The sequence below is a fragment of the Ambystoma mexicanum genome, chromosome 3p (assembly GCF_040938575.1).
Source record: "Ambystoma mexicanum isolate Mex_15411 chromosome 3p, UKY_AmexF1_1, whole genome shotgun sequence".
NCBI lineage: Eukaryota > Metazoa > Chordata > Amphibia > Caudata > Ambystomatidae > Ambystoma > Ambystoma mexicanum.
This window is the reverse complement of record NC_090925.1, coordinates 619,774,794-619,800,367: the sequence shown is the minus strand read 5'-3', so window position 1 is coordinate 619,800,367 and position 25,574 is coordinate 619,774,794. Positions and strand designations below refer to the sequence as shown.

General features: G+C 48.0%; 1 protein-coding gene across 3 annotated transcripts in view; it reads left to right on the top strand.

The window, feature by feature from the left end:
• SH3PXD2B (SH3 and PX domains 2B) overlaps positions 1 to 25,574 on the top strand; it is a 495,732-nt gene that overhangs the window by 276,508 nt on the left and 193,650 nt on the right. For all 3 annotated transcript variants that reach the window (XM_069651378.1, XM_069651379.1, XM_069651380.1), the window contains exon 3: positions 5,594 to 5,669. In XM_069651378.1, coding sequence (XP_069507479.1) covers positions 5,594 to 5,669 — 76 coding nt within the window. The remainder of the gene's footprint in view (positions 1 to 5,593; positions 5,670 to 25,574) is intronic.

Here is a 25,574-nt window from a genome sequence, read left to right as displayed (position 1 = left end):
AACACCCAGTTTGACGCTCCTTGCTTCACATTCCCAGTAAGCTCCCAGTTCATATAATTCCAGTTTACTACCCTGCATCACAAATCCACCTCACGTCTTGTGTGAGCTGCTGCTGGAGATGGAGAAACCCTGCTTGTGCATCTCAAACTGAAAAGGCAGAACACCTATACCTCGACCCTACAGAACACCAATCGCTGTGGTAAGGCTTTCCAGATGCTCAGGACACGAGTAGCTACAATCCCATGATGATTTGAAAACCCCTTCATTGTTGATGCCCGAAGACCACGGATCCAGCGCTTCACCTTAGAAGAAAGGCTCTCCTGTGCTCCACTGAGGCGTTGTAAGTGATTTCACTTCCGGCACACACCCAAGTCAAAGCCCAGCATGTAGTGCACAATTTATTTTTGTCTATAAGTTCAATATTCTGAACGATATACCACTCATATCACACCCTTCTCCTGAGACCCCCGGTCACACTGAACCAGGAATCAGACTAGTTTTCAAAGGTAAATATTTATTTATGTATTGAAAATATAATCACAATGTTTTAATAGATAAGCAACAATCACCAATGGGGTGAGGGAACACTGAATAATATCTTTAATACACGAGGAATAAGCAATGGGCAAAACAAAGGCAGAACAGAAAATAATACTTTTGTGTTGGTTCAGATCAGATGACACTATGGTTGGAGGTTCCCCCTGCAACACCCCTCAACCCCAATATGCAATGTAAAGAGATGGGAGGAGAGAGGAGGTATTCAGGAATAGCACAATCAAACAGAATATCAGTCCCCTTCCCCCCCCTTCAAACACAATAGAAAAACCGAATGGACTTTTCCGCTGTCAGACTGGCTTTTACAATTGTCTTTAGAATTGACTGAGCAAAAACACCAAATGTGGTCAAAAGTACTTAAATTGTTATAAATTCTTATGGGAGCCACTTTGAATAGGTGCAAACAATCGCAAACGATGATTAAGTCAGCAGAAAACATTTGAAATCTTAAGATCCAAGTTGGAAGCAGTTTAGAGCTATTTTACATGTGTAAACTTTTCAGATATTTAAAATTGCTGCAAACTTTTCATTGCGCGATATTCGCGATAACTGGAGAATCGCACTGAATCGTAGTGCGGTTTTGAGTTTTATGGATAGCTATGGATGTTAGGTACAAGTAGGGGTTGTGATTTCATTTCTATCACAAAGTTATAGAGGTTTTAGTAAAGGTCATTTTTGCAAGATCGGCGCGATAACGGAAAACAGAAATGCACTTTTAAAAATGACAAATGGGTTGGTTACACTAGAGGATGACTATGAAAAAGTGAATACCACACAGGGATCTTACAGTCACGTGATCAGTGCGACCTGCCTGCTAAGGAAACTCGACTTCTTCAGATGAGAAAAGGGTCAGCGCAAAGATAGTTCTAACAATACTGGTTCTGAAGGAAAGATAGGATGGGTTTGAGATAGGGATGAGGCAAAGTAAATATACTATGGGTCACAGTTCTTCCTATTAATACTCACAGGATAAGTTCAGATGGGACGTCAGCTATTGTCCTAGGATTGGGTCTGGTCTAGGAAAAGACGGCACATCTGGCACGGTACAGGATCAGTGAGGCCGGTCGTCGGATTTGCACACGATCTGCTCTCCTAGTCTGTGGGTATTTGAATCTGCTGGATAGCACGCTCCTCAAGCAAGCCTAGTGGTGGCAAGCCAGAGAATTTCAGGATACTGGTTTAAAAGGCATTCTCACACCACACAGTGCTTTACTGGGTGGAGAGAATATATTTGAGGATTTGGGCCTTGCTGGAAATCAATAGCTCTCTATTGCTGGGAAGAGATTTGGCATCTGGATCTGGAAGAATGTTAAAGTTGGATGTAGAATGCTGGATCTGAGTGCTTCGCCGGAATCCGGAAAGTGGCTGGATCAGTGAGTCCCTATGTGTTGTCAGCTTTCTCTATTTATCCTTTAAAATTACATCACAAAGGGGGTGTATGGGCTGGCTTGGCTAAGCTTTCCCCTGTGAGCTTGGATAGGACCACACTTCATCTCAGCCTTGCAATTTGAGTGATTGGATCAAGGCCGGATGATGTCACATTTTATGATTTGCTTTACAGTCCTCAGAGACCTCCCTTTAGCCACTGGTCTCAAAATCGGATTTGATACTAAATGTACATTTCTACATTGGTTACCTTTCTACAAATTGCACACAAAGATGCCATATTTTATGTAGCAGCTATTCCTCAAAACCCTGTAGCAGTTGGATCTTGTCTCAACTTTCTACAGAATTTTGTCCTTTTTGCTATGAAGACAATTTCCAAATTTTATGCAAATTTCCACAAATGTGTGTTTTTAACATAGAGATGTGCGTGTACATTTTCACTATTCTAACATAATACATTTCACATAAAGCCACATATATTGCCATTCCTGTCCAGAACATGTCACACAGTTCTACCGCCTCTTCGCACGTTCAGCCAAAAATTAAATTAACATCTGTCCTTTTTTATATTTTTCATCATTTTGAACAGCAAGTTGAGTCTTTTAAAAATTCTTCTTTGATCATGTTTAGCAACAGATGTTCCGCCCCTTTTTGTCTCCCTGCAGTCCAGGGCATCCCCCTCCTTGTTTGTTCCTTCCAGAAGCCATTTACGATCCCCTTCACACCTCCAGTTTCCTGGGCTGAAGCTCTGTCATTGTTCCTTCGCTTTCCATAGACAACAGTCTGTTCTAACCCGTAATTAACACTTCTCAGTGAGTTTCTGCTGAGAGGAAGGCCCTCCTTCTGGGAGAAAAATCTGCTTTTCCAGTTCTTGTGACTCAGCCAAGCTAATTAACTTCTTAACTCGAGCAAAACCAACTTTGTTGCATCAAACATGAATACATTTCTTTCTTAGCCTTAAATCTGTGGGATCAAAAACCCAACTAAAATCTGTATTCCTTTTTGGCAACAATCCTTTTTATGTTTGCTAATCCAGCAAATTTTAGTTTTAGGTCATTTTAAAGTTTCATCAGTACTCCTCTGATTGCTGTCATTCAGGTAGCCCCGGGTACTGCACCCAGTTTGTCTGAAGAATATTTTGCTCTTCACATTACAACTCTGTATGTTCACAATGTTTCATTAGATACATGAATTTTAGCACCAGGCAAGATTTTGAATGTTGAAGAGTGTTGTGTTATAGGCATTTAGGAGTTTTTTTAGCAACAAAGCAAATCATGTGCGGGCACATTTTGGGGTTTCACTTGCAGTGCTGCTTCTCTCTATGCACCCTTTTTGCTACTCATGGCGCCCCTGGCACATTTCTGCAGGGTGTGCTCTATTCCAACGCACATGCACCATGGGTGACGGGTTGTGCATCCCTCTTTTTGTGCCCTGAAGCCCGGGGTTTTTGGCGCGCACAAGGGTTTTGCCGCCATTGTTAGTTTCTTTCACCATAACTTGCAGGGTGATGCCGCATAGCACAGTGGAGTGGGTCAATACATCCCACAGCGTGCAATTGATAGATCTGTGTGCCCCATGTTTAAAGGACAACATCAACTGTGCTTGGCTGGTACTACAACCCAAGTGACACATGCTTAAGACGGAGAGCAACCAAACAGTCCATATGGAAAGGCTAGTAGACTTGGGGCCGCTTGGCCACTTGAGGCAGAAGTCGGGCCCTACCAATCTTTCACAGCTATTGACCTCCTTGAGAAATGTACTTTGTTCTCTGGACTCGAGCAAGACTCTACTTCACGGCAGACTATGTTGTCTAGGGATTTAATTGATCTCGGACAACTTAAGTTCTAACCGGGACCTGCCCACTCTGTGTAACCCTGGGCAAATCATTTTACTGCAGACCTGCATGAAAGTTCCTTTGCTTTTCAAAAGTAGCAGCTCTTAAAACCAGCCTATTTTACATTCATAGGAATGTAAGAAATACATTATGAAATCTGTCTCAGTGGTGCATGTAGCATATTTAACAGCTTGGTTCTCTGAGGAACTTAACAAACTTGCATGCCCCAATTCTAGCCATGGCGTTCCCACTTGACACAATGTGTAATTCTGGGAAATTACTTTTCCTCCTTGCGCCCACGCTTCCTTATTTGCCGAAAATAACTAGTACCTTGATGAGGTCTTCCAGTCTTCTGGTCTCTATGCAAATTGAACTTATAAGTTCAACTTGCTGAGTAAGTTGTAGAAAGTGGTGCTTCTTTCCAACAATATTAGAACATAACCATGTTTTAATAATAATAATAATTTAATAATAATTTGGCATTTATATAGCGCTACAAACCCTCAGGTATCTGAGCGCTGCTTATTATTACCCACGGTGTGTGGTGCTCATTTATCGACCTCGGAAGGATGAAACGCTGAGTTTGGCACTGCCGGGATTCGAACCTGCGTTGGCAGGCTCTGCACTGATGTCAAAGCGAGCCCTCTACTCGCTGTGCCACTTGACTGGCTAGGTTTTCCTAGGAGTTCCTCGCAAGGAGCTGGCAAATATATTTCAGGTACCTTCATCAGAGGCAAAAATGGAAGTAACCTTTAGACACCAATTAAAGGCTTGTGTTTTTAGCAACGAGGTGAATGGCTAATGGGATCCTGTGGCTTAAAGCGCACGCAATGACTTGTATCCATATAGCCAGCAAGAGTGGGTTTGTATTCTAGATGTGTTATTACCTCTGGGTATAAATGAATAAGAGCCCAGTAGATTTTGCATGAGTTTAGCACCACAATACTCCGGGTGCGTTACCCCTGAGGTCAGGCCCGTAAGCAAAGGAGACCCTAGACTAACCTACTGACGTTCTTCATGAAAAACTTTGTGAAAAGCTTAACTTACTTTAAGCACGCGTCAGGGGAGCTTGGTGGTTGGGCAGAAGTAAATGAATAACCAAAATCAAATAGTGCTTGGTGAAAACAAGTGAGTAATCTCAGTGTGAGCACAAAAGTGCTGGGGACGGATACCTTTATTAGCAATTTGATCATCAGTTGTAAAATATGCTCTTACAGCATTTCTTGTCACATAATATTCAAAGATGTGGGGGTATTGTAGCATGAAATACCACAAGCACTAAGTACATTTTAATCAGAGTTTCCAATGGTGATGTCAAAAGTTCACCAACCCCCATTCTTTCATACCACATAGTACCTGAAAGGTTAGGAGTAAACTTGGGCTTTGTTGTACTTTATTTCTTAATTTATTTTTGGAACTTTTTAAAAAATGTTTTACTCTAGTCTTGATGGCAAACTTGTAATACTGAGGAATTGTCGAACCTTCACATTTTGTGGGTACATTGATTTGACTTTATGGCAATACAGCGTGTTACTTCCGAGTTGTGAGGGCATGGTAGGGTTAAATGTAGCAGGTAGAGAATTGGGCAGCTTTGAAGTCATCAATATCTGTTTGCATAAGTTACTTGCCAGGATGAGAGAAGGGGTCCCATCTGTGGTGAGCCGCCACCATCTGGTGCCCATGCATGCACGCATTGTGTCCCTCACTTGCCATGGTTCCTTCTTCCTCATTATTTGTCCTCTTATACATAAGCGCATGCTCTTTCCTTTCTAATCCACATCTGGCTCATCCTCTTTATCTTTGTGTACCATTTTACAGATGCAGATGTTGGACAAGTTTCCCATGGAAGGAGGACAGAAGGACCCCAAACAGAGAATCATCCCCTTTCTGCCAGGTGGGTGAATGGTGGGAGGATGCGTGCAAAATGTCCTCATGCCTTTTGAGGACTGTGGGTCTTCTCTTTGCAGATCCAGTCTACACTATGAGGGGGTTACCAACACATCAGCGTATCAAGAGTCCTAGTAGGAAGAGTGAAATCCAGGGTTCATATTGCTCGGAAGCATCCGAGGTCTCAATCTACCCCTGATTGTTCGGCTGGCACTACTTCATGGTATTGCTACAAGTCAACTGTTAATATAAGCCACCATTGGGGGTGGGGCCGCTAGAGCGCAGCAACTGGATGAAATCGATGGTTGCTGGAGCTCCTTGCAAATATCCTGAATTTCGATGACCACCAAAGTTTTGTTTCTCTCCAGAAACTGAGTTGCCCGCTGCAGTGCGGTAACTAAGCACAGCTTGCAGCTCAAGAGTGGAGCACATCCCACTGGTGGAAGTGGAGGAATAGCATCCCCACAGAGGGTTGCCTGGAAGACACTGCGGCTAGTATGGGCTGACGCTGCAGCAAGCATGAACAGAGCGACAGTCACCATAGGCAACTTGTGATATGTTGTAGGTGTGGGCCACTGTGGCGGTGACCAGCCTTGGAAGATTGCCAGCAGATCAGCTGGCTGGGGGAGGCCACGTTACTCTGTGCTGTTTTGGGTCATCACACAGTGCTCTGCGGCGGCAGTCTTTTCTCCCCCTCCTCTGAGATCGAAGGGTGTGGCCCAGTGCAGGCAGAGTATTGAGGGCACATGGACCGTGGCCGACCCGATCCTTTGGCCTGTTGGTAGATTACTTGACGGTGGAGTGAAGGAGATCAGTGCTGAGCCATTTTTAGATCTTTTTGGAATGAAGATAACTGGCGGCAGCTTCTGGCCCCAGGGCTAGGCCCCCACCAAGTGGGAATGTGAAGGTATGGGGGATGGCCCGGTGGGCCCCAGCCCCCTTCGTAGCCCTGCTCAGGTTCATGTTCTGTTGGATTTCGTGACGTCTTGAGGCCCCAACTCCACAAAGATAATGGTGCAAAATAAGCCATCCAAGCAGTTTAAAGAGCAAGATGGAGGCTTGTACCTTTCTGCCTGTCCCCAGGGACAGTCCTGGTGGGAGGGGGGACATCGACTATGGGCACACAGGAGGCAATTGGTACAGCTTCCATGCTGGATATTATGCAGGCCATAAATGACTCTAGGTCATTGATGGAGAGCAAAATGGATTCTCTCGGGATGGCTGTCATCCTACTGCGGCAAGACCTTCATAAGATCTCAGGCCGGATGGGCAAAGTGTACGACAGGGTGTTGGATGTGGAGGATGTTCTCACTACTGTCCGCTATCGGAGGTGAAGTGGAGATCTCGACTGAGTAACGTCTGTACGTTGTGCCTCCTAGAGAGGTTGGAGGGTCCCTCTGCTGAACTGAGTTCAAAGATCTAGTGGGACCCATCGGACTATCGAACATTTTCTCCTGTACTGGGTCCAGGCTAAGTCCCTGCCACCTGGAGACCCACCCAGAGCAATCGTGGCAAAATTCCTTAGCTACGCAGACTCCAAAGTGACCCGACAGGCAGCAAGACAGAAGGGCACCATTGAAGGGCACAGAGCCAGGGTAGCAATATTCCCCGATTTCACCCAGGTGGTGCAAAAGGCCAGACAGTCATTCAACGCTATAAAAGAAAATAGTGACAATGGATATAAAATCTGCTCTCTATTATCTGGCCAATTTAAGTCTATCATGAGGGCTGATCACTGTTCTTCACGGACCCCGAGAAAGCATGGGACTGGCTGGAGATGAGGCAGGGCATACGATGGAACGTCAATGTGGGAGAAAACAGGCTCCTAGTGCTAAAAGATCCTTTGCCGCTTCCATGGACCAGAGACTCAAAACAGATGAAGACCCAATGATCCCCATCACAGTGAACAAGGGTGTGTTGAATCTGTGTGTGTGTGTGTGTGTGTGTGTGGGGGGGGGGGGGGTGTGGGTGTGGGTGTGGTTATCATCCAAGGCAGGGTTTGGTGTCCATTTTATCACTCTGCGATTGTACTGATGTGATCTATGCTCTTAGGTCAGTTGATGTTTATGGGGGTATGCAGTTGTACTTTGCAAGTTCGCTTATCACTCTGCTTTCTGCCTCCACCGAAATTGGAAACTGGTTAGTTGGTTGACAGAATCACTGAGTTGTAGGATGGGGAGAAAGTATTAGGATGTATGCGGTTGCCCATTGGAATCAGCATGAATACAATGTTCATTTTCTGTGTTTTAGGCATATTTTTCAATGCAAAGATTTGGTCCCGGTTAAAGAAGTTGAAATGGACTGTGAGAATAAGTTTGTGTAAGTCCTGGAATGTTGATGGTCTCTGTAACAAAATAAAGCAGGGCACAGTTTTGTAACACCTTAATAACCTCACATTTGTATTTCACCAAGAGATGCACCTGGCCAGTAAAGACTGTAAATTCATTTTGAGAAATTACTAAGGCAGTTCCGTTCATGCTGGATTCACAAGCCGTTTCAGGGGGGTCATGATTATGATACGGAAGGGGGTCCCATTTGAGATCACAGTGGTGGTGCCAGTGAAGCTGCATAGTGGTGATTGGACAATATCGTGGGGAGATGCTGGGGCTTCTCAAAGTGTATGCCTCCCCTTGCCGCTGGGATGGGATCTCCTACTTGAACTTCAATGGTTGCTAGCAGGACATGTGGTGCACCTTTTGGATTGTGGGAGGGGATTTCAGTGATGTCCTCAAAAGAGCTCTTGATCGGTTACCCAACACTGTGGGTGGGACCCGCATTAATACTGTGCTTAAGACTTTTGGGGATGCTTCAGGCCTAGCTGATTTTATAGCAGGTGCTCCATCCTCACCAACAAGATTATGCATTCCATTCCGGGGTACATCTTTCCATATCCTGAAAATACTGTTTTATGCCAAATAATGAGATCTCTCAGGCTGCCACTATGCAGCATCTGCCATGTGGTATTTTGGGAATAGGTTACCCATGCGGGATGGGCCAGTTCTCCTGGAGATTGAACACATATTTGGGGGTTCTGGAGGTCACAAAGACTTGAGGATAAAACTGAAGAATGTTTTCAGTTAAATTCACTGTCATGTGTTGACCCCAGGAGGGGTATGAAGCAGTGCTCCAAACTTTTTCAGTTCTCGTGACTAATGAACGAGAAAGGGTGGGGAACCTCCTACAATTGGAGACAGACCTCTGAAGACTAGAGCATCATTTAATCTCTAACTGCTCCCTAGAGACAGACGATTGATGCAAACTCTCTGCAGGCAGATCTGGTTTACGGGCCACGATATGCGAAACCGGCGTTAAACCTGGGAAACAATTAGTCTGGTTAGAAAGGAGCAGATCTTTCCTAAGACATCTATGGGTTGTCACAAAGTATACTGGCTAAATAGCCACAATGAATGCTGAAATCGGTGAGACCTTTGCAGATTACTCAAAAATGTATGGGGCACCTGAGGAGTAAACTGATCTGCAATTTGCGTACCTTTTAGACTAACTCCCTGGCCCCACCATTACGGACGCCTAGAAAAACCTCTTAGTCGAATATTATGGAAGTTGAGGTGGTGGAAACAATGTCACTCCAATCGGGTAAATCCCTTGGGCCCAATGGCTTCCTGTGAGGTTGTGGAAATTACTACATGTAGAGTATCTAAGCCTGTGCTGTCCATGTTTCTGGGCAGCAGAGACAAGGGAAGATCCTCCTGCCCTCCTGATTTATGCCGGGCTAATATCTTGGTCCTCACCAAAAAAGTAAACCTCTGGAAAAATTCATCAGCCAATATCGCTCCTCAACATTGAAGTTAAAGAGGTGGCCAAAATCTTTGCTTGAATGTTGTCTAATGTTTTACAGTCACTGATCCACCCAGACCAGGATGGATTTCTGCCGGACAGGGCTAAACCTATGAACTTACGCAGACTGCATACTGCTATGTACCAAGCGGGGTACATTCTGAGCCCTCTCGCGATAGTAGCCATTGTCTCCAAGAAGGCACTAGATAGGGTATGTTGGGAATTAATCTGGGCAGTGTTAAATGGGAGTGGAACCAGTGACTTTCTACAATGGGTTCAATTGTTATACAAACCTCCTATGGCTGTGATCTGAGTCAATGGAAGGACCTCTCGCTACTTCCCATGGAGTCAGGGAATGCTTTTATTTCTAGCCATAGAGCCACTGGCAATCTGGTTACGCAGAGACCCTCTCATGAAAGAGTTTTGTTTGGCCGGGAGAACAGCAAACTGTTCTCCAGTGCACCCCGGTTGCAATACCATGGCATTGTCTCTCTTGCCCCTGCACTTGCTGATTTCTGCAACCTCTCCTTTGCCACTGGACCTTCAGCTGATCCCACCTGTGCAGCCAACTATCGCCCTATTTCTATCACTCCCTTCTTAGGGAAAACTCACAGAGATTGCGAGCATCCAGAGGCATGGAAACTGATCTTTGGAACACTTGTTCGGCTTGCAGCTCTTGATTCTAACTCCGCAGCTGTCCTCATTCTACTCCATCTTCCTCTGCCTTTGGCACAGTCAACAACGCCATCGTCCTAAAACGGCCCCATGATACCCTGGGTATCTCGGAGCAGGCACTGAATTGGCTGACCTCCTTGCTGGCTGACCATCCCATGTTATTCTGGGCAGCTTCTCTTCACCTACCTCTTTCTCCACCTGTGGGGTCCTCCGTGACTCCAATCTCTCCCCCTTGCTCTTTAACACTTACCTTGCTCAGCTGACAATCCTCATTTCCTCCTTCTCCCCCAACTTCTAGTGTTCTCTTCAAACTTCCTGCAGACCCTCTGGTATCTTCCATCATCCCAGACTGTGTCATGGTGCGTGCTCCAAAACCCCTGGAGCTGTTGGGCCCATCCCAATCCCCGCCAACCAGAAGGACTTGGCAGGCCCCAAGGAAGGGCCCCAGAGTCTCATGGACTCAGTCCTGGCGCCGTTGGTGCCAGGCTCATGAAATGGGCTGAATTTATGGAACTATTTAAACTGCCTGTGAGGCTGAGTCTTCTGTTTAATCCAGGGTGTGGCAGAGGGACTATTTTTCTTCAGAGACAGGGTGTGGTAAAGGGACTACTTTACCTAGAACTACTTGCAAGGCTATATTAGCCACACCGTGCAAGCAGAACACACTTCGCGTTATCTGCACTCCTGCAGCGTAATGCTCACCATGTCTGCTCTGCCCTCGAGCTTCTTCAGCCATGCCCGTTGGTGCTTTCCATCCATCGGTGCCTGGAACAAGATAAGGAGAAGAACAGCAGTTACTACAGCGACAAGCCCTTGCCTGCAAAACCGGCCATCGGTCTCTTGTCCGGCTGGTTCTCTGATCGCCGCCCCTGTTGGAAAAGGACTCCCACACAGATTCCGATACTCACCTGGGATTCTGCATCCTCTGGGTTTCTTCAGAGCGGTTCTTCCATTCTTCATTTTGGGGCCGCGTCGTGCCTGCAAAAGGGGAACAGAAAAACAGCCGGTTAGTCACGCACCATACAAACTAACATTTACTCTGTCATCCGGCGCCACTCATTTCGCACCTATACTCACCTGGAGGCAACCAGCGCAGCATCCGAGGAGGACTGAATCTTCACCCGGATGACGCACGAAACTGCATCTGCAAGAAAGACAAACCCGTTTAAAGCCTTGGGACAATATGAGCATCTATACCAGGCTGTTATTGAGATAGAGACTCACCTGATTATACAAGCATTCCGAAAAAGGAGCAACAGCACTCTGGAACAGTGAAGTAACTGCGCCCAGAGAAAGACTGAGCCCACCGCGCCCCTGCTGAAGGTCAAGCAGGACGGAGCGCCAGCCTCACCAAACTCGTAGGTGAGCAGGGGAGGAGTCTGGCATCAGGAGGTGGCAGGTAGTGGGGCCAATCCAGCCCACTCATAGCTAACGTCTTGTTTCAACATTACAGGCTAACGCCTTCTGGGGAGATAACCAGGGAGAGGACACCGCTATACCATCAAAACTACACCAGTGCAGTTCCCGGTCATACAACTACGTGCTATGCCCCTGTGGAGACCAGGTGAGCGTGACAGACTGCCTATCTGCCACCCAGTCCTGGTGCACTTCCAACGATCTCTGCCTCAATGCCAGCAACACTGAGATCCTTCCAAATTGGACCCCTGCTCCCTCTTTCTTCCCCTCACTGACCATCCTCTATGGGCTCTCCCCCTTCTCCTTTATCTGAAGCCAGAAACCTTGGAGTCATCTTGGACTCCTCTTTCCTTCCTCCCTCACATTCAGGACATTGCCAAGAAGTCCAACTCTCAACTCTTCCTTCTAAAAGGAATTCTCCCTTTTCTCACTTTCCCCAGAAGCTGTTACCAGAGGTCTGATTCTCTCTAGGCTGTACTACTGCAATAGCCTTCTCTTGAATCTACCCTCTTCCTCTCTGCGACCCCTCCAGCTAATCCAGAGTAGTGCAGCAAGGCTTCCCTTGACCTCAAGCCCAGGGCCTGCATCTCTCCTGACCTAAAATCTCTTCACTGGCTACCGGTTTCTGCAAGGATCAAGTTCAAATCCCTCTGCATCATCCATAAGGTTATCTGGTGCCAGGGACCACACCATCTGCAACTTGCTCTGATCAAATACTCTCCCTCTAAACCTCTACGTTCCTCTGGTACCAACTCTGTGTGTCAAGCGCTTTGCTAAACAGAGGGCCGGAGGTCGATCTTTCCTCAGCTGGCTCGCTCTAATGGAACAGCCTCCTCCTTCCTCTTCATCTTGAGCTTTACCTCCTCAAATTGCAGAAGATCCTCAAGACTTTTTTTTTTTACCCCTCCCTCCCTTCTTCCCACCTCGGCTAATCTCATGGTCGCTTTGATTGGTGACCAGGGCCCTGATGTGTTTTTTTCGGGGCGTTGGCCTCCCAAACTCGATTGCCTTCAACCTCTGCCTACACACAGCACTTGCCGTGGAACTTACTGGCCTTTGCCACTGTAGGCCTGCACTTACCCATTTATTTTCTACAGATAAAAGCACTTCCTACTCTGGGCACTTACACCTGCTGCTCATTCACAAGCATGGGCACTCCAGCACTTATCCCTCCTCTCTCTGCACTTACGCGCTCTGAATGCTCACAAGGCCTAGTAGGTTCGGCTTTATCTTCTAGTGTATTGTTTTCTATCTCATGGTCACCATCTAGTATTGCACTGCATCACCTTTACAGTGCAGTGTGTGAAGGGGAATAGGTGTCCCTGATCTCCAGAAATGAGCCGCCCAGCTGACAGTTGCTAATACATGGTAACACATCACAGCGGCATTGAAATCGAATGGTTGTCAGACACCAATCCCTGCCCCCTTCCCGGCACTTTACAACTACACTCAGATGGGGAGAGTGCCAATGGCATCATAGGCAGTCATCCAGGTCCATAAGACTGCCACTAGGGCAGTGGGATGGGCGAGGAGGGTCACCCTGAAAACTCCCCATGGAACAATGGTAATCTACTAGACCTCCATAAACTGGGTTTCGCCAACTCATGGTGGCGGGAAAGTATACGTCTTGCCGGGATGTGCTGTCTGAGGGACGGATGCTAACCTGTGCGAATATGCAACGCAGATTTGGATTAACTAGATTAATTCCGCAATCTCTGGTTCAAACACGCCATCCAATTACAACTTGACGAAACCTATGACTGCCCTGATCAGAATTCGCTAGAGTCCCATTGAATATGGACTGATGCTGAAAAATGCTATTGCAGCACTATATCAGGTGGTTGTTAATTTTAGCCGCCAACCAGTAGGAATCGGGAGTGAATGTCGCCCCATTGAAACAAAAGACTGGCAGGAGCCTCTGCTGGCACCAAGTGAAACTGCGATCTCCGCCAGATTCCGGCTTGTCCTGTTCAATGTACTGCATGATTTATTATACTCATGATATGATGATTAGATGTGGGCGAGCCGGGAACCCCAACGGCTTACGCTGCCATGTTGCAGCTGGCACCTTCTACCCACACGGTCCGGCTATGTCCGAAAATCCATAGGTTCTGGCTTGCCGTTCAAAGGAAAATATCCCGAACGACTGGCTCTGTTGGGCATATGGGGAGAGACGGCTTATTCCCGGTCCGAAAAATGTTTAATCTCTAATGTGTTGATTGTGGCCAAATGTAATGTTGCCATGGGTTAGGGGTCGAAAGAAACACCTAATGTTTCTAGATGGCGAAAGGGATTAGGATAATTGCATGTCGATAGAGGGAAGGATATAGGTCATGTAGATGTCCACATACATTTGCCAGATGAGGATGTTGACCAAATGGGGGGGGGGGGGGGGGGATTACGCTGAATTGAGCTGTGTGATTGTACTGAAGTGTTTGTGCTCTGTACGTTCCTTTTGTGTCGCTGAGCTGAGTGCACTGTTATGCTGCAGATCAATGTGTTTTTATCTGGTACTTTTAATAACTCTTAAATCCATTAAAACAGATTTAGAATCTGCCCATTATTCTTTCTCCCTGCTCACGAGGGCGCAAAACGAGAACTTCCAAATTCGAAGGGATAAAGCTGTAAAAAAAAAAAGTGACGATGATAGGACAAAGCTTTTTAAAGCCCTAAAAAAACTGCAGTGATGACTGGAAGTGTTACTCGAGGGTCTCCTCCAGTAAGAGGAATTGGGGCTAAATCTTCTACAGAAAAGAAATGGCCTTGGCACAAAACGCTATACAAAGTCAGTACTCCGAAACCTCTGTGGTAGGTACATTTTGCCTAGAGGAGCAGAGCCATTTAGTAAAGACACCTTAAAAAAAAAAAGAAAACACTCTTAATTGGAAATATTAATTAATGGCGGTTCAACTTGCGTGGTACAGCCAAATACATTGTTTTTTTTGTGTGTGCGCTGGTAGTCGAAGCTTGCGTGCTGCGTAGTTCGATCCTTTCCTCGTCGAGCGGCAGCACAAGTATACAGGTGCCTTTTTTAAAAGGCTCTCGTTCCTGCTCCTGGAATTGCAGAATAACCCAACTCAATACTACCAGGAGAGGTTTGTGTGAGAGATCTTGTGCAATCATTAAAGATTGTTGCAAAGGAAAATCCATCATCCCTAACGAACAAACCAACCAAAAGAAAAGGCAGCCAACAGCAGGCAGATGCCTCGCACTGCTAATACTGGCTGAGAAATGGCATGCATGCAATGCATCTTTATTCAGTTAATTGCTTGGTTTGTCTCCTGCTTTTGACTGTGTAGCCCATAGACAAGTTATGACTGAAGCGATCTAATTAGGGCCTTGCATCTCTCCTGTCCTTTAATTGCATAAGGCAACTATACAGAGACGGGTGTGTCCCCGGACATCTGGATACGGTTGGTCATGCTGCCAAACAATGAATACATTGCAGGGATGTATTCTTGCACCCCTCCAGTGGCGCGTCCAGGGAGTGGCCTGCGATGGCACGTGCTACCAATGGAATCTGATAGCCCCCCATTCCACTAATCTGTGATCATTGTGTGCGCGCATGCTCATACTTCATGCCACCGCACCATAAGTCAGTGCCTCACTTGGGCCACCCCAGTCAAGAGTCTGCACACGCCACTGCACCGCTCTTGTCTTGCCTCTGCTTGTCGTGTCTGCAAGAAACCCTATCACCAGTCCTTTGATGTTCTCCCGTCCTTATGAATAGAACCTCTACAGTTGTCGTTTGCTGAGGACCTTGTTTTAGTGACGAGGATTTCCATCGTTTCGTTGACTTGATGCAACCTACGCTGAAGTGATCAAATCTAACAATTCATACCAGAAACTGCAATAGTTTGCACAGTCGAAATCCTCGCTAGTGGCTTGTTTTGAAGAGGATGAAGGCTACTGTGCCAGCAAACCAGTATTAGAAGGTGTAACCAAGACAACAAGTCGGAATACGATGGAAACATCACGCCTACATGCTCCCTGTGCCCCTTTAGAGTGATGACAGGATATTGTAGGGAAAATATACTGAAAATCAATATACTCAAAACGTAAATGTTTTTTCCCAGCCACAGATGAGCAAGATGTACCATTGGAAAATCAGTTGTGTACATCTCGAGTTAGTTCTGATCACAGCTTTGTTTCGAACAAACACTTACGGGAGACCCCTTATCGCTGCACAATTAAGTGGGGGCTAAAGAAATCCTCTTTGCATTATGCTTCCAGGGGACTTCCTCCTTTGAAAAAATGCCCACAGGACTAAAGCCACTTCATCCTAATAAGGAAGGCACATAACATGTTGTAGTGGAAGTATTTTGCCCCTTTTTTCTGAAGTTGAGGGGTGTGGGGGGGAGAATTCACTTTTCAGTAGTAAAAATGTAATTAGTATAACTAGGGGTCTTTTTTTTGTTTTTTTCGGCAACTGCTATTTTTTTTAACTCTAAAGCAGATGTCTTTTTTGCATATCATACTACCTAGAAATTCATGCAAATGATGAGATGCATTTTTATTATAAATACCATAATGTTCTTCTTTAGATCAGGTAGTAATAATATTCGAGCTTCTCCGCGTGACCCTGCTCTGCTGGTGCCACGGATTCACATGTGTGGAGTTGTGTGGGTGGAAGCAGAGGGGGCTGGCTCATTTACCCATTGCTTCCTGTTTGTGTGCATTTTTACTTGTTTTTTTTCTGGGAGTATTTGCCTATTTTTTCAGGGTATAACTGGCTGGTAGGTCATTGATCTTCTGGGCTGGTCCTTATTCATAGGAGATTACATGAAATTAACCCAATCTTTTTCAAAGAACATTGCCCCAAATATATGTGGGGGTGGCGTATAGTTGAAAAACTAATGTGGGGGTGACGTTATGGATGGGCTTTGAGGGTCTCCCCCTGGACATATTTATGTCAGTCTATCACAAAAAATCCCCACATAGAACCCTTATTAATTACCTGCTGCCCTTCGAAGACCTTGCAAGCCTTGGCCAAAAGGGTGACAGAAATCATGAAAAATGTGCTACAAAGAAGGCCCACACCTACGATTCTGGAATATGCAAAGTGTAGTCTGCAATTGAACGGCTTTGGTGCACAATTTCTCGGGTTGCACCAAACGCAGCTGGGAAGCTATGGTGAATGAAATTCAGTCTTAGTGAAAAGTTGACCCATCACTTCATTGACTTGGTGGAATTGCACTGTTTAAACCTGGACCCAAGAGATAAAGTCTAACAGAATTAAGAACAGAAATGGAAATTCAGCCCACACTATTGAAGTCCTCGTTGACGGCTTGCTTTAGAGAGGCTCCAGAGTACAGGTAACCACAGACTAGAAAGTTTAAGACAAGAACTCAGAATTTGATGGCAACTTATCTTTGACACTCGAGTCACTTGATTTCCTTTACACTGCATATCTTACCACTCAAAGATGCAGAAGGGGCTTGATGGAGTATTTCCTACAATGAAAAACTGTCAATTATGTAAATCGGAGGGATAGAGAATTGAGTTTCTAGGCCAATTTGACCTATTGGCAAATTAGGTATTTATCATTCAAACTGATATTCCTACTCCTAAAGGTATGTGGGATACACAATAGAGCACCAAAGGATAATGTTTACTTGATTATATTCAGTTAAGTCAAATGCCTAAAGAAATATGTAGAGAATGTTATGAATGGAATGCTGGGCCACGGGAACCAATCTCCTTGTTTTCTTACGGAGCTTGGTTCGCGTGACCCAGTGAACCGTTGGAGGAGTTGAGGTGTAGGTGGGCACGGCAGGCCCCTTTTGAGAATAAACTTGCCTGTTCCTCGATCCATCCTGCCTCCGGCGACAAGGACGAGGGGGCCCGCCACGGCACACAGACGGTCCGCGGCCTGCGGTGAGCGAGAAGTAAACTCGCTGTCGCTGTAAGGGGCCGCCCGCAGCACCACCCCAGCCCCTCCCTGCTTACAGGGCCTCGCCAGCGCGGAAGGCTGGAGGCCCAGGGCTGGGTGGAGCAGCAGCGCTGGTGAGGCCGCCGGAGCCGCATCTGGGACCACGCAGGGCCGTTTGATCAGCTGCGCCCCTCCCCCCCCCCTGGCAGTACACAGAGGTGAGGAGGTGGGCAGGCAGAACCGGATCCATAGGGGAAAAAAAAGGGGATTTGAAGCCAGGGAGCGTTATGTGAAACTTTCACAGCACATGAACGTGGAAGCTGCTCACAGCTGGGAAGTGCACACAGAGACAGTGTTGCGTTTAAGTATCAGAAAGCCGTGGTGAAGGCATTTAGAGACAATTACAAAATACTTTGGTGGGACAGTCGAGCAAGGTTGTCCGGCTAGGTGGAGGAAGTGACAACCTATATTCATTATGGCTTCAGCTATCCGGCTTTTCTTACAAAATACATGAATTGAAGATGTAGCACGCTAAAAGAAAAAGCACCATTTAAACCATGAGATAAATCTCCCTGAGCCCCTGTGCCGGATAGTTGATTAACATTCGTAGTCCGTTGCCAAACTTTGCCAAGATAGTTCCTCATGGCAAGAATTCCCCGAATTTCATGCAGTTCCTTGATCATTGACATATCTTGCAATGTGTATACACTCAATTGAACGGGCAACAGTCCTTCTTTGCCCATCAATACGAATGTCAGAAAAGGTAGAAATGAGTTGCTTTTTCACTCTGGCAGGTCCCATAGTGGAATAAGAACTCTTCATCCCCTTAAGAGGGCAACGATGATTGGTGCAAGCAAAAGCGTGCCAGACCAGTGGACCATGAGAAGCCTCGACATCGCCAAATTGCAAGCCAAGAACTGCAACGCTGAAAGACCAGCAAGCAAGCTTTGCCTATCTACGTGCCAAGAATATGGAACAACCGACATCAAACTGCCCCTTCGCTCCTGAAATTCAGTAAAGGGCAAACCAGCTATCTCTTAGAAATCATCTAATGTAAAGATGGACTGCAGAACCTCTTCCACATTTCCCTCCCAGCTTGTAACGCTTGCCTGCCCACTTTCTATTCCTTGTCTCCATGGCCTCTAGACTCTACACATAATGGCTATTTTTCTTATTGTGGATTCTGTGAAGTATTGTACAATTTCAGGCAACTTCTTTGATTGCTTTGTGTTAAGTGTGGGCAGAGTATGGCATACTCGTCAGAGCCATATCCAGAAAACGTTCCAGTGAGCTGTTGTATGGATATTGGACACATCAAACTGGCATATGTGCCGTTTCATATGAGAGCACCACATGGACGCCATTAACCGACAGAGTGGTGACTTGTGCAGCGCAGTGTTATGAAGGGAAAAAGGATGCAGGGCCCTTTAAGGCCAAACGAAAGGAGAAGACGGAAGAGGGGCGGGGCGGGAGGGGGGAGGCGGGAAGGAGAGACAGCAGTTGGTAATTAATAAAGAAGGAGTTAAGACGTATCTGGAGTCTGCGTCTCATTTCAGGCCCACGCGGGCCCATAACTGGTGACGAGTAAGGAGGAACCCATCGTCGAGGAGGCGAATGACGCAAGCAGAAAGCAGCCGCAGTCCCGGTGGGACCCGGCACCGCCAGCAGTAAGTGGTGGGTGGACGCCTATGAGGAGGTCCGGCAACACACGCCAGAAGGTAGCAGGGGGAGATGGAGGAGTGCGGCGAGCAGTGGAGTCACAGAGGGACCCAGCGCCACCCCACAGCAGCGATACCAGCGCCAGAGAGGAGATCCAGCACTCCAGCCAGAAGGGAAAGGAGGACAGGAGGCATGCAGTGAGGCACTGGAGTCAAGGAGCGACTCAGCGCTCCAGTGAGGAGACGAGCAGCAGCGCCGGCAAGGAGGCCCGACAGGCCCGTCAGAAAACAGAGGAGAGTAGAGGTTGCCGCCACAGGAGAACAATGGAAACCCGCAAAGCATCGGTGGAGGAGGCCCAGCAGCACGAGAGGACGGCAGCAAGCCACGGGCGCATAGGTACGGAGTCTGGGTGGACCTGGCACGTGGGGAAAGGGGCACAGAGCAACCGCAGCAGCCCAGCCATAAGACACGCAACAGCGAGGAAGCAAAGGCACATGCCAGTGCCAACCATAAGCCACTTGAAAGCGAGGAAGCACAGGGACGCGCTAGTGCCAACCAAAAGACACTTGAACACAAGGATTGTGGCTGCGGCGCCACATCCATGCCCAGACACCACCAACCAGGTCGCACTCAGGGGGCGCAGCTGTAGACACAACAGCACCCGCCACGCCCGGAGTGACACCCACCAACCCGGTATCCTTCCTTTGCCACCTAAACCCGTTCTCACACGAACCCCAGGAGAATCAAGGACAGAGATGGCAGGAGTGGATGGACGAGTTCGAAGAATTTGAGGGTTGTAGGAAACCAAGACGCACCAAACAAGCTAGACATCTTGACAAACCTGGTGGGAAAAGACATAAAGCGCGTCAAGACCATCCCGCCAGCAGAGAAGACAACATACCAAAACCTCATCGAAGCCATCAATAGCTGCCTAGTAGTCGTTCCAAATAGGGACTATGAACGATACATCTTCAATCGGTGCACCCAGATGCCGCAAGAAACCATCAGACAATTCATATTATGCTTGCAAAGGAAAATCATGTACTGCGACTTCGCTAACTTCAATGACGACAAAGCCATCCGCTTAAGGGTCATTGAAGGATGTCTCATCAATATTCCGCAAACACCTACTGAAGAAGCCACTACCCCTGAAAGAGATAGCTGAGTTAGCCATAGTGTACGAGAGGGTGGACATCCAGGCCGCCCACATGGAGAACCAGAAGAAGCTGGACTCCATTGCGGCCATCACCAGCAGCCAATCAGGCCGCCAACCTGGCAACACATACAGACAAGACCAGTGGAACACCACAAGAGGTACACCACCAGAAAGACAATGTTACCGGTGCAGCTGTGAGTTTCCACACAAGGGCCAGTGCCCCGCCATAGGCCAAATGTGTATGAGGTGTGGCCAAGAGAATCACTTCCAGAGCATGTGCCGGGAAAAGGCACCCCTACTATCAGCATACCGGCTGCCCAGCCAACAAGCAGTGGGGCGCTTTGAGGCACCAAGACCTTTTAACCCACGACCATACCCTGAACAAGAGTACACCAAGACCGCCACCAACCCCAGACCCGCTGCCAACGCCGGGTTCATAAGAGCGGTAGAGAACTTACAATTAGAACAGGCGAATGAGACTTAGGCCAACCAAGAACAAATATACCACATGCAATCCTACCCGGAGGAAGAACCCCAGAGGGAGAGTGTCACCAGGGACCCCTATGAGAACCCACCACTCGAAGAACAACCAGCAGAACAGGAACAATACGCAGAATATAACCGATACAGCAGAGAGTACGTCCGCCTCATCTCTGAAGCCTCTGACGACAGCACTGCAACACGGATGACAGTCCACATAGGGGGAATCGACACCCCGTTCCTGGTAGAAACTGGTGCCACTGTCAATGTCATGAGCCACCTCACATACGAACACCTGGCAGATATGTTCCCACTACAACAATCCTACACCCACATCTTCCAATTGAGCGAAATGCAACCACTGACTTCCAAAGGACAGTTCGCGTGTGACCTCATCCACAGGGGTAAGAGTCCAGGCGATGATGCAAGTCATCCACAGCCCAGCTACAGGAAGGTGTCTACTCAGCCACAAAACCCCTGTCGCCTTACACCTTATCGACATCCACTATGACGAATCGGAAGCGATTCAAGGGCTCCTGCCCAACGCCCAACTCATACAGGCCATCGACCAGAAAGCCCTGGACATTGAAATACTAAAAACCACCTATCTGGCCCTATTTGAAGGAGTGGGCATGCTGAAGGACAATGTAATCCAGCTACACATTGACCCATTGGTACGACCTGTGCCACAACACCCCTGGCGGATAGGGTTTCACCTACAAGAAAGTCACCTTTGAACTGCAGACACTACTAAATAATGACATCCTAGAGAGAGTGGCAGGGCCTACACCGTGGGTATCCCCACTTGTAGTCATCCCCAAAGCAGACAGACGCCTCCGCCTCTCTGTTGACATGAGGATCCCCAATACAGCTATTCAACGGGAGAGACATCCAGGCCCGAACATTGAAGACATGTTAATAAGGCTCAACCAAGCCACCAAATTCTCAGTTAGATCTCAACCAAGGCTACCACCAGCTAGTCATCGATCCCGAGTCGAGACCCATCACAACATTCACTACTCACAAAGGTCTATTATTTCGCTACAAATGGCTGAACATCGGCATCTCATCCTCTGCCGAATTTTCCAGTAAACAATCCAGATTAATCAGTCCGGTCACCAACGCATTCCATTACAGCTATGACATCCTCATATTTGGTGTCACCCAAGACCAACACGATGCAGCTTTACACCATGTCTGCCACATCCTCCAAGACGCTAGTCTCCCTCCTAATAGTCAGAAATGCGAGAGTAATACACGCACCTTGTGTTTCTTCGGCCACATTTTCTCAGACCAAGGCATCAAAGCCGATCCGGACAAAATCCGCGCCATAGCAAACCTACCCAACCCAAAGGATGCATCTGAACTCCGGTCATCCTGGGCATGGCAGGGTACTGCGCCCGCTCTCTCCCACAATACGCCTAACTCACGTGCCCGCTCCGACAATTGCTGAATAAAGATCAACCTTTCACATGGACAGACCAGTGCCAACAAGCATTCTCCTCCATAAAACGAGAACTGGCAACCAATCGCCAACTAGCATACTTCAACCCGCAATGGCATACCGAAATCACCGTAGATGCCAGTCCGGTAGGGGTAGGGACAATACTGGCTCAGACCGACCCACAGCACGACGCCACAACCCACATTGTAGCTTACGCTAGTCGCGCATTGAACGCCACCGAGCAAGCCTACTCGCAGGCGGAGCGCGAGAGCTTAGCTGCCGCGTGGGCGTGTGAAAAAGTCACCATTTCATCATCGGACACACGTTAACACTTATAACGGACCACCAGGCCCTGCTGGCCCTCTTCGGCAACCCAAAAATAAAAATGCCACTGCGCATTGGACGATGGGGCATTCGCCTCCATGAATAAGTCTATACAATCATCCACAAACCTGGGGGCGATGCCAACCCCGCAGACTATCTGTCGTGACACCCGAACGGGGCGGCCGACAACACAATGCAAGGAGAAGCCGACGGATACGTTGCATACCTGTCACTGAATGCCCTTCCCCCAGCTATCACAGTACAACAGTTTGCGGAAAAGAGCAGAGCAGACCCCACCATCAGGACAGTAGTACACCTCACCAACATGAACAAGTGGTGACAGGCGGCCAATGAACACTTTGAGCTGGGGGAAGGGGAAGTAGACAGAAGAGACCTAGCCAGGATGGAGAAAATGCACAACGAACTGGCCACAACAAGCCAAGGCACACTACTCGGAGGGAATCGCCTTGTAGCACGCAAAAGCCTAAGGAAGCCACTGGTCATGATCACACACGAAGGCCATCGAGGCGTGGCCAACACGAAAAAGATATTGCGGAACCAGGTGTGGTTCCCCCACATGGACAACGTAGTGGACGACATACTAAGACACTGCAACTCTTGCCAAGTCAATGCAGACGGCTCACCACCTTGCCCACTGCAGATGGTTCCACTACTGGAGGGACCATGGCAGCGCGTAGCACTCGACTTTTACGGCCCACTGTAAGAGGGAAGCCACCTGCTAGTGACGAGTACTCCCTATTCCCACTGGTGAAGCACGTGCAATCAACAGTCTTCCACCACGTTGTAGGCATAGTAGATGAACTGTTTAGCTAGTTTGGCATCCAAAACACGGTGAGAACGGACAACGGGTCCCTGTTTCAAGGACATGAATTTAAGAAATTTGCAGCACTTCTAGGGTTCCACCACCAAAGAATCACACCCCTATGGCCCCAGGCCAACGGGATGGTGGAATGCTTCAGGGGGAATATCAAGCGCATGCGCCAGAAGGCGGCGACAGACCAAACCTCAATGCCACAAGCCATCTCACAGATGCTACGAAGCTATCTGCACACCCGACACGAGGTGACGGGCCGCACCACGGCTGAACTCATGATCAAGTACAAGCCACGGTCCCGGCTGCCCCAACTTGAGGATTATACACCAGAGGTGGATGGCGAGATATGACCGCAAGATGTGGAGTAAGACAAAAGGCCAAAGAATGGGCCGACAGGAAACGGAAAGCCAGAGTACCACTAATCCCAGTAGGGGAGACCGTACTGGTCCGGCAAACCCAGCACCGGAAGACAGACTTGAGACATCAGCCCAAGCCGATGATGGTGACCGGAGTAAAAGGACCCATGATCACAGCAACAGGAAACCAAGGCGAGGTAACCGGAAACGCATCTTATTTTAGTAGATTGTTCCAAGAAGATCAGATTGAGGACATGCCTCTAGAGGAGGAGCACGAGGACCCAAAGACTCCCCCCAGATCTGCCCGAGGCGCCCATGCCGGCGCACCCGGACGACGGAGACGATCAGCCCCATAGGTCGACCAGAAGGCCCACCCGGCTCATCGAAGAAATGTAGAACATGGACTCAGTCGATAAGTAAGGGGGGGGGGTGTTGTGCAGGGAAAAAGGATGCAGGGCCCTTTAAGGCCAAACGAAAGGAGAAGAGGGAAGAGGGGCGGGGCAGGAGGAGGGGAGGCGGGAAGGAGAGACGGCAGTTGGTAATTAATGAAGGAGTTAAGACGTATCTGGAGTCTTCGTCTCATTTCAGGCCCACGCAGGCCCATAACACGCACAAAACATTGCTGCACACATCACTGCATTGATTTGCCATGGACTACTGTCTGCATGGTGACACACAATTAACGCTGCACACAATTAACGCTGCTTTCCTGATTAGAGCCAAGTTGCATTGAGGAGCCATCTGGTGTGCGCTAGGCAGTGGCTTGTTAGGAAATTGACAATATCTTTGCTGCTGAGCAGATGCAATTAGTTAATGTTCCAAAGCAGCCACTAGAATACTTGAGGAAAAGAATTAGTTAATTTTGCCAGGCCTGCGCCATATGTAGCTAAAAAGTAAAATCACTCCTAAATTGCCACCACTTTAAAGACTGTCAACGCAAAGGGCGAGGGCGCAGGGTGTGTGCCTCCAGAGCAGTACAGAACAAAGGCATGCCTATCCCGTATTTCTCTGGAGAGACAAACCCTGTGCCTGCAGAGCTTTTTCTCAGTGGCAAGCTTATGGGATCCAACCTGCGCCCCACCCCCATGATCTAATGAGCACTGCTCCCCGTGCAGCCGCCCCCTCCAGAAACTGGTCTGTCAGCAACATTGGGCCTCATTATGAGTCCAGCGGTAACTCTGCCTGTGCTAACTGAATGAATTACTGCACCTGACTTCCGGTGCCGCAGGCTTTTCCAAGTCCAGCGGCCGGGAAGTCAGGCACTGGCAGTTTAGTTAATCCCCATCCCCATAGTCTTATGGCACTCAATGGGAATGGGGACACGGGAGCACCAGCACCGTTAACGGTGACGATGCTCTCGTGACAAGTTTGCCTACTGTAGCCGCTGCGCCCAGAAGGGTCAATGCTGTCGGGCAAAGCAGATCTGGCAGGCAGACTTGTAGTTTGCCGGTCTGGAAACAATGGCGCCGGTAGATTTACCGGCGCTATTGTTTCCGGGCCAGCAAACGTATAATGAGGCCCTTTGTGTTTTTCATCCTCTTACTGTATAACATTAAGGAGCCCCATCCCGTCATTTTGCTCATTCTGGAGCTCTGCTCCCAAAGCACTGGGAATACTAGGGGATTTTTTGGGTATCCTTTTCTGTTGGGTCTTTATTCCACCCATGGATGGTGCCGCTAGAACATGGTGAATACTGGGCTCAAAACCTCCCAAGTTGAACCTTAGGCAACATTTGAGGGGCCCACCCAGTTAGAAGCAAACTGGATGGGAGGAGAGTTCTTTCTCTCACTTCGATGAGCCAAACTTCATCTAATCGGAAGCATGTGGCGCGATTGTGCCCTCAGATCGCCTACTCTGCGAGTGCTCATTGGCACCCTTGATGGCACATGCATGCCAACTC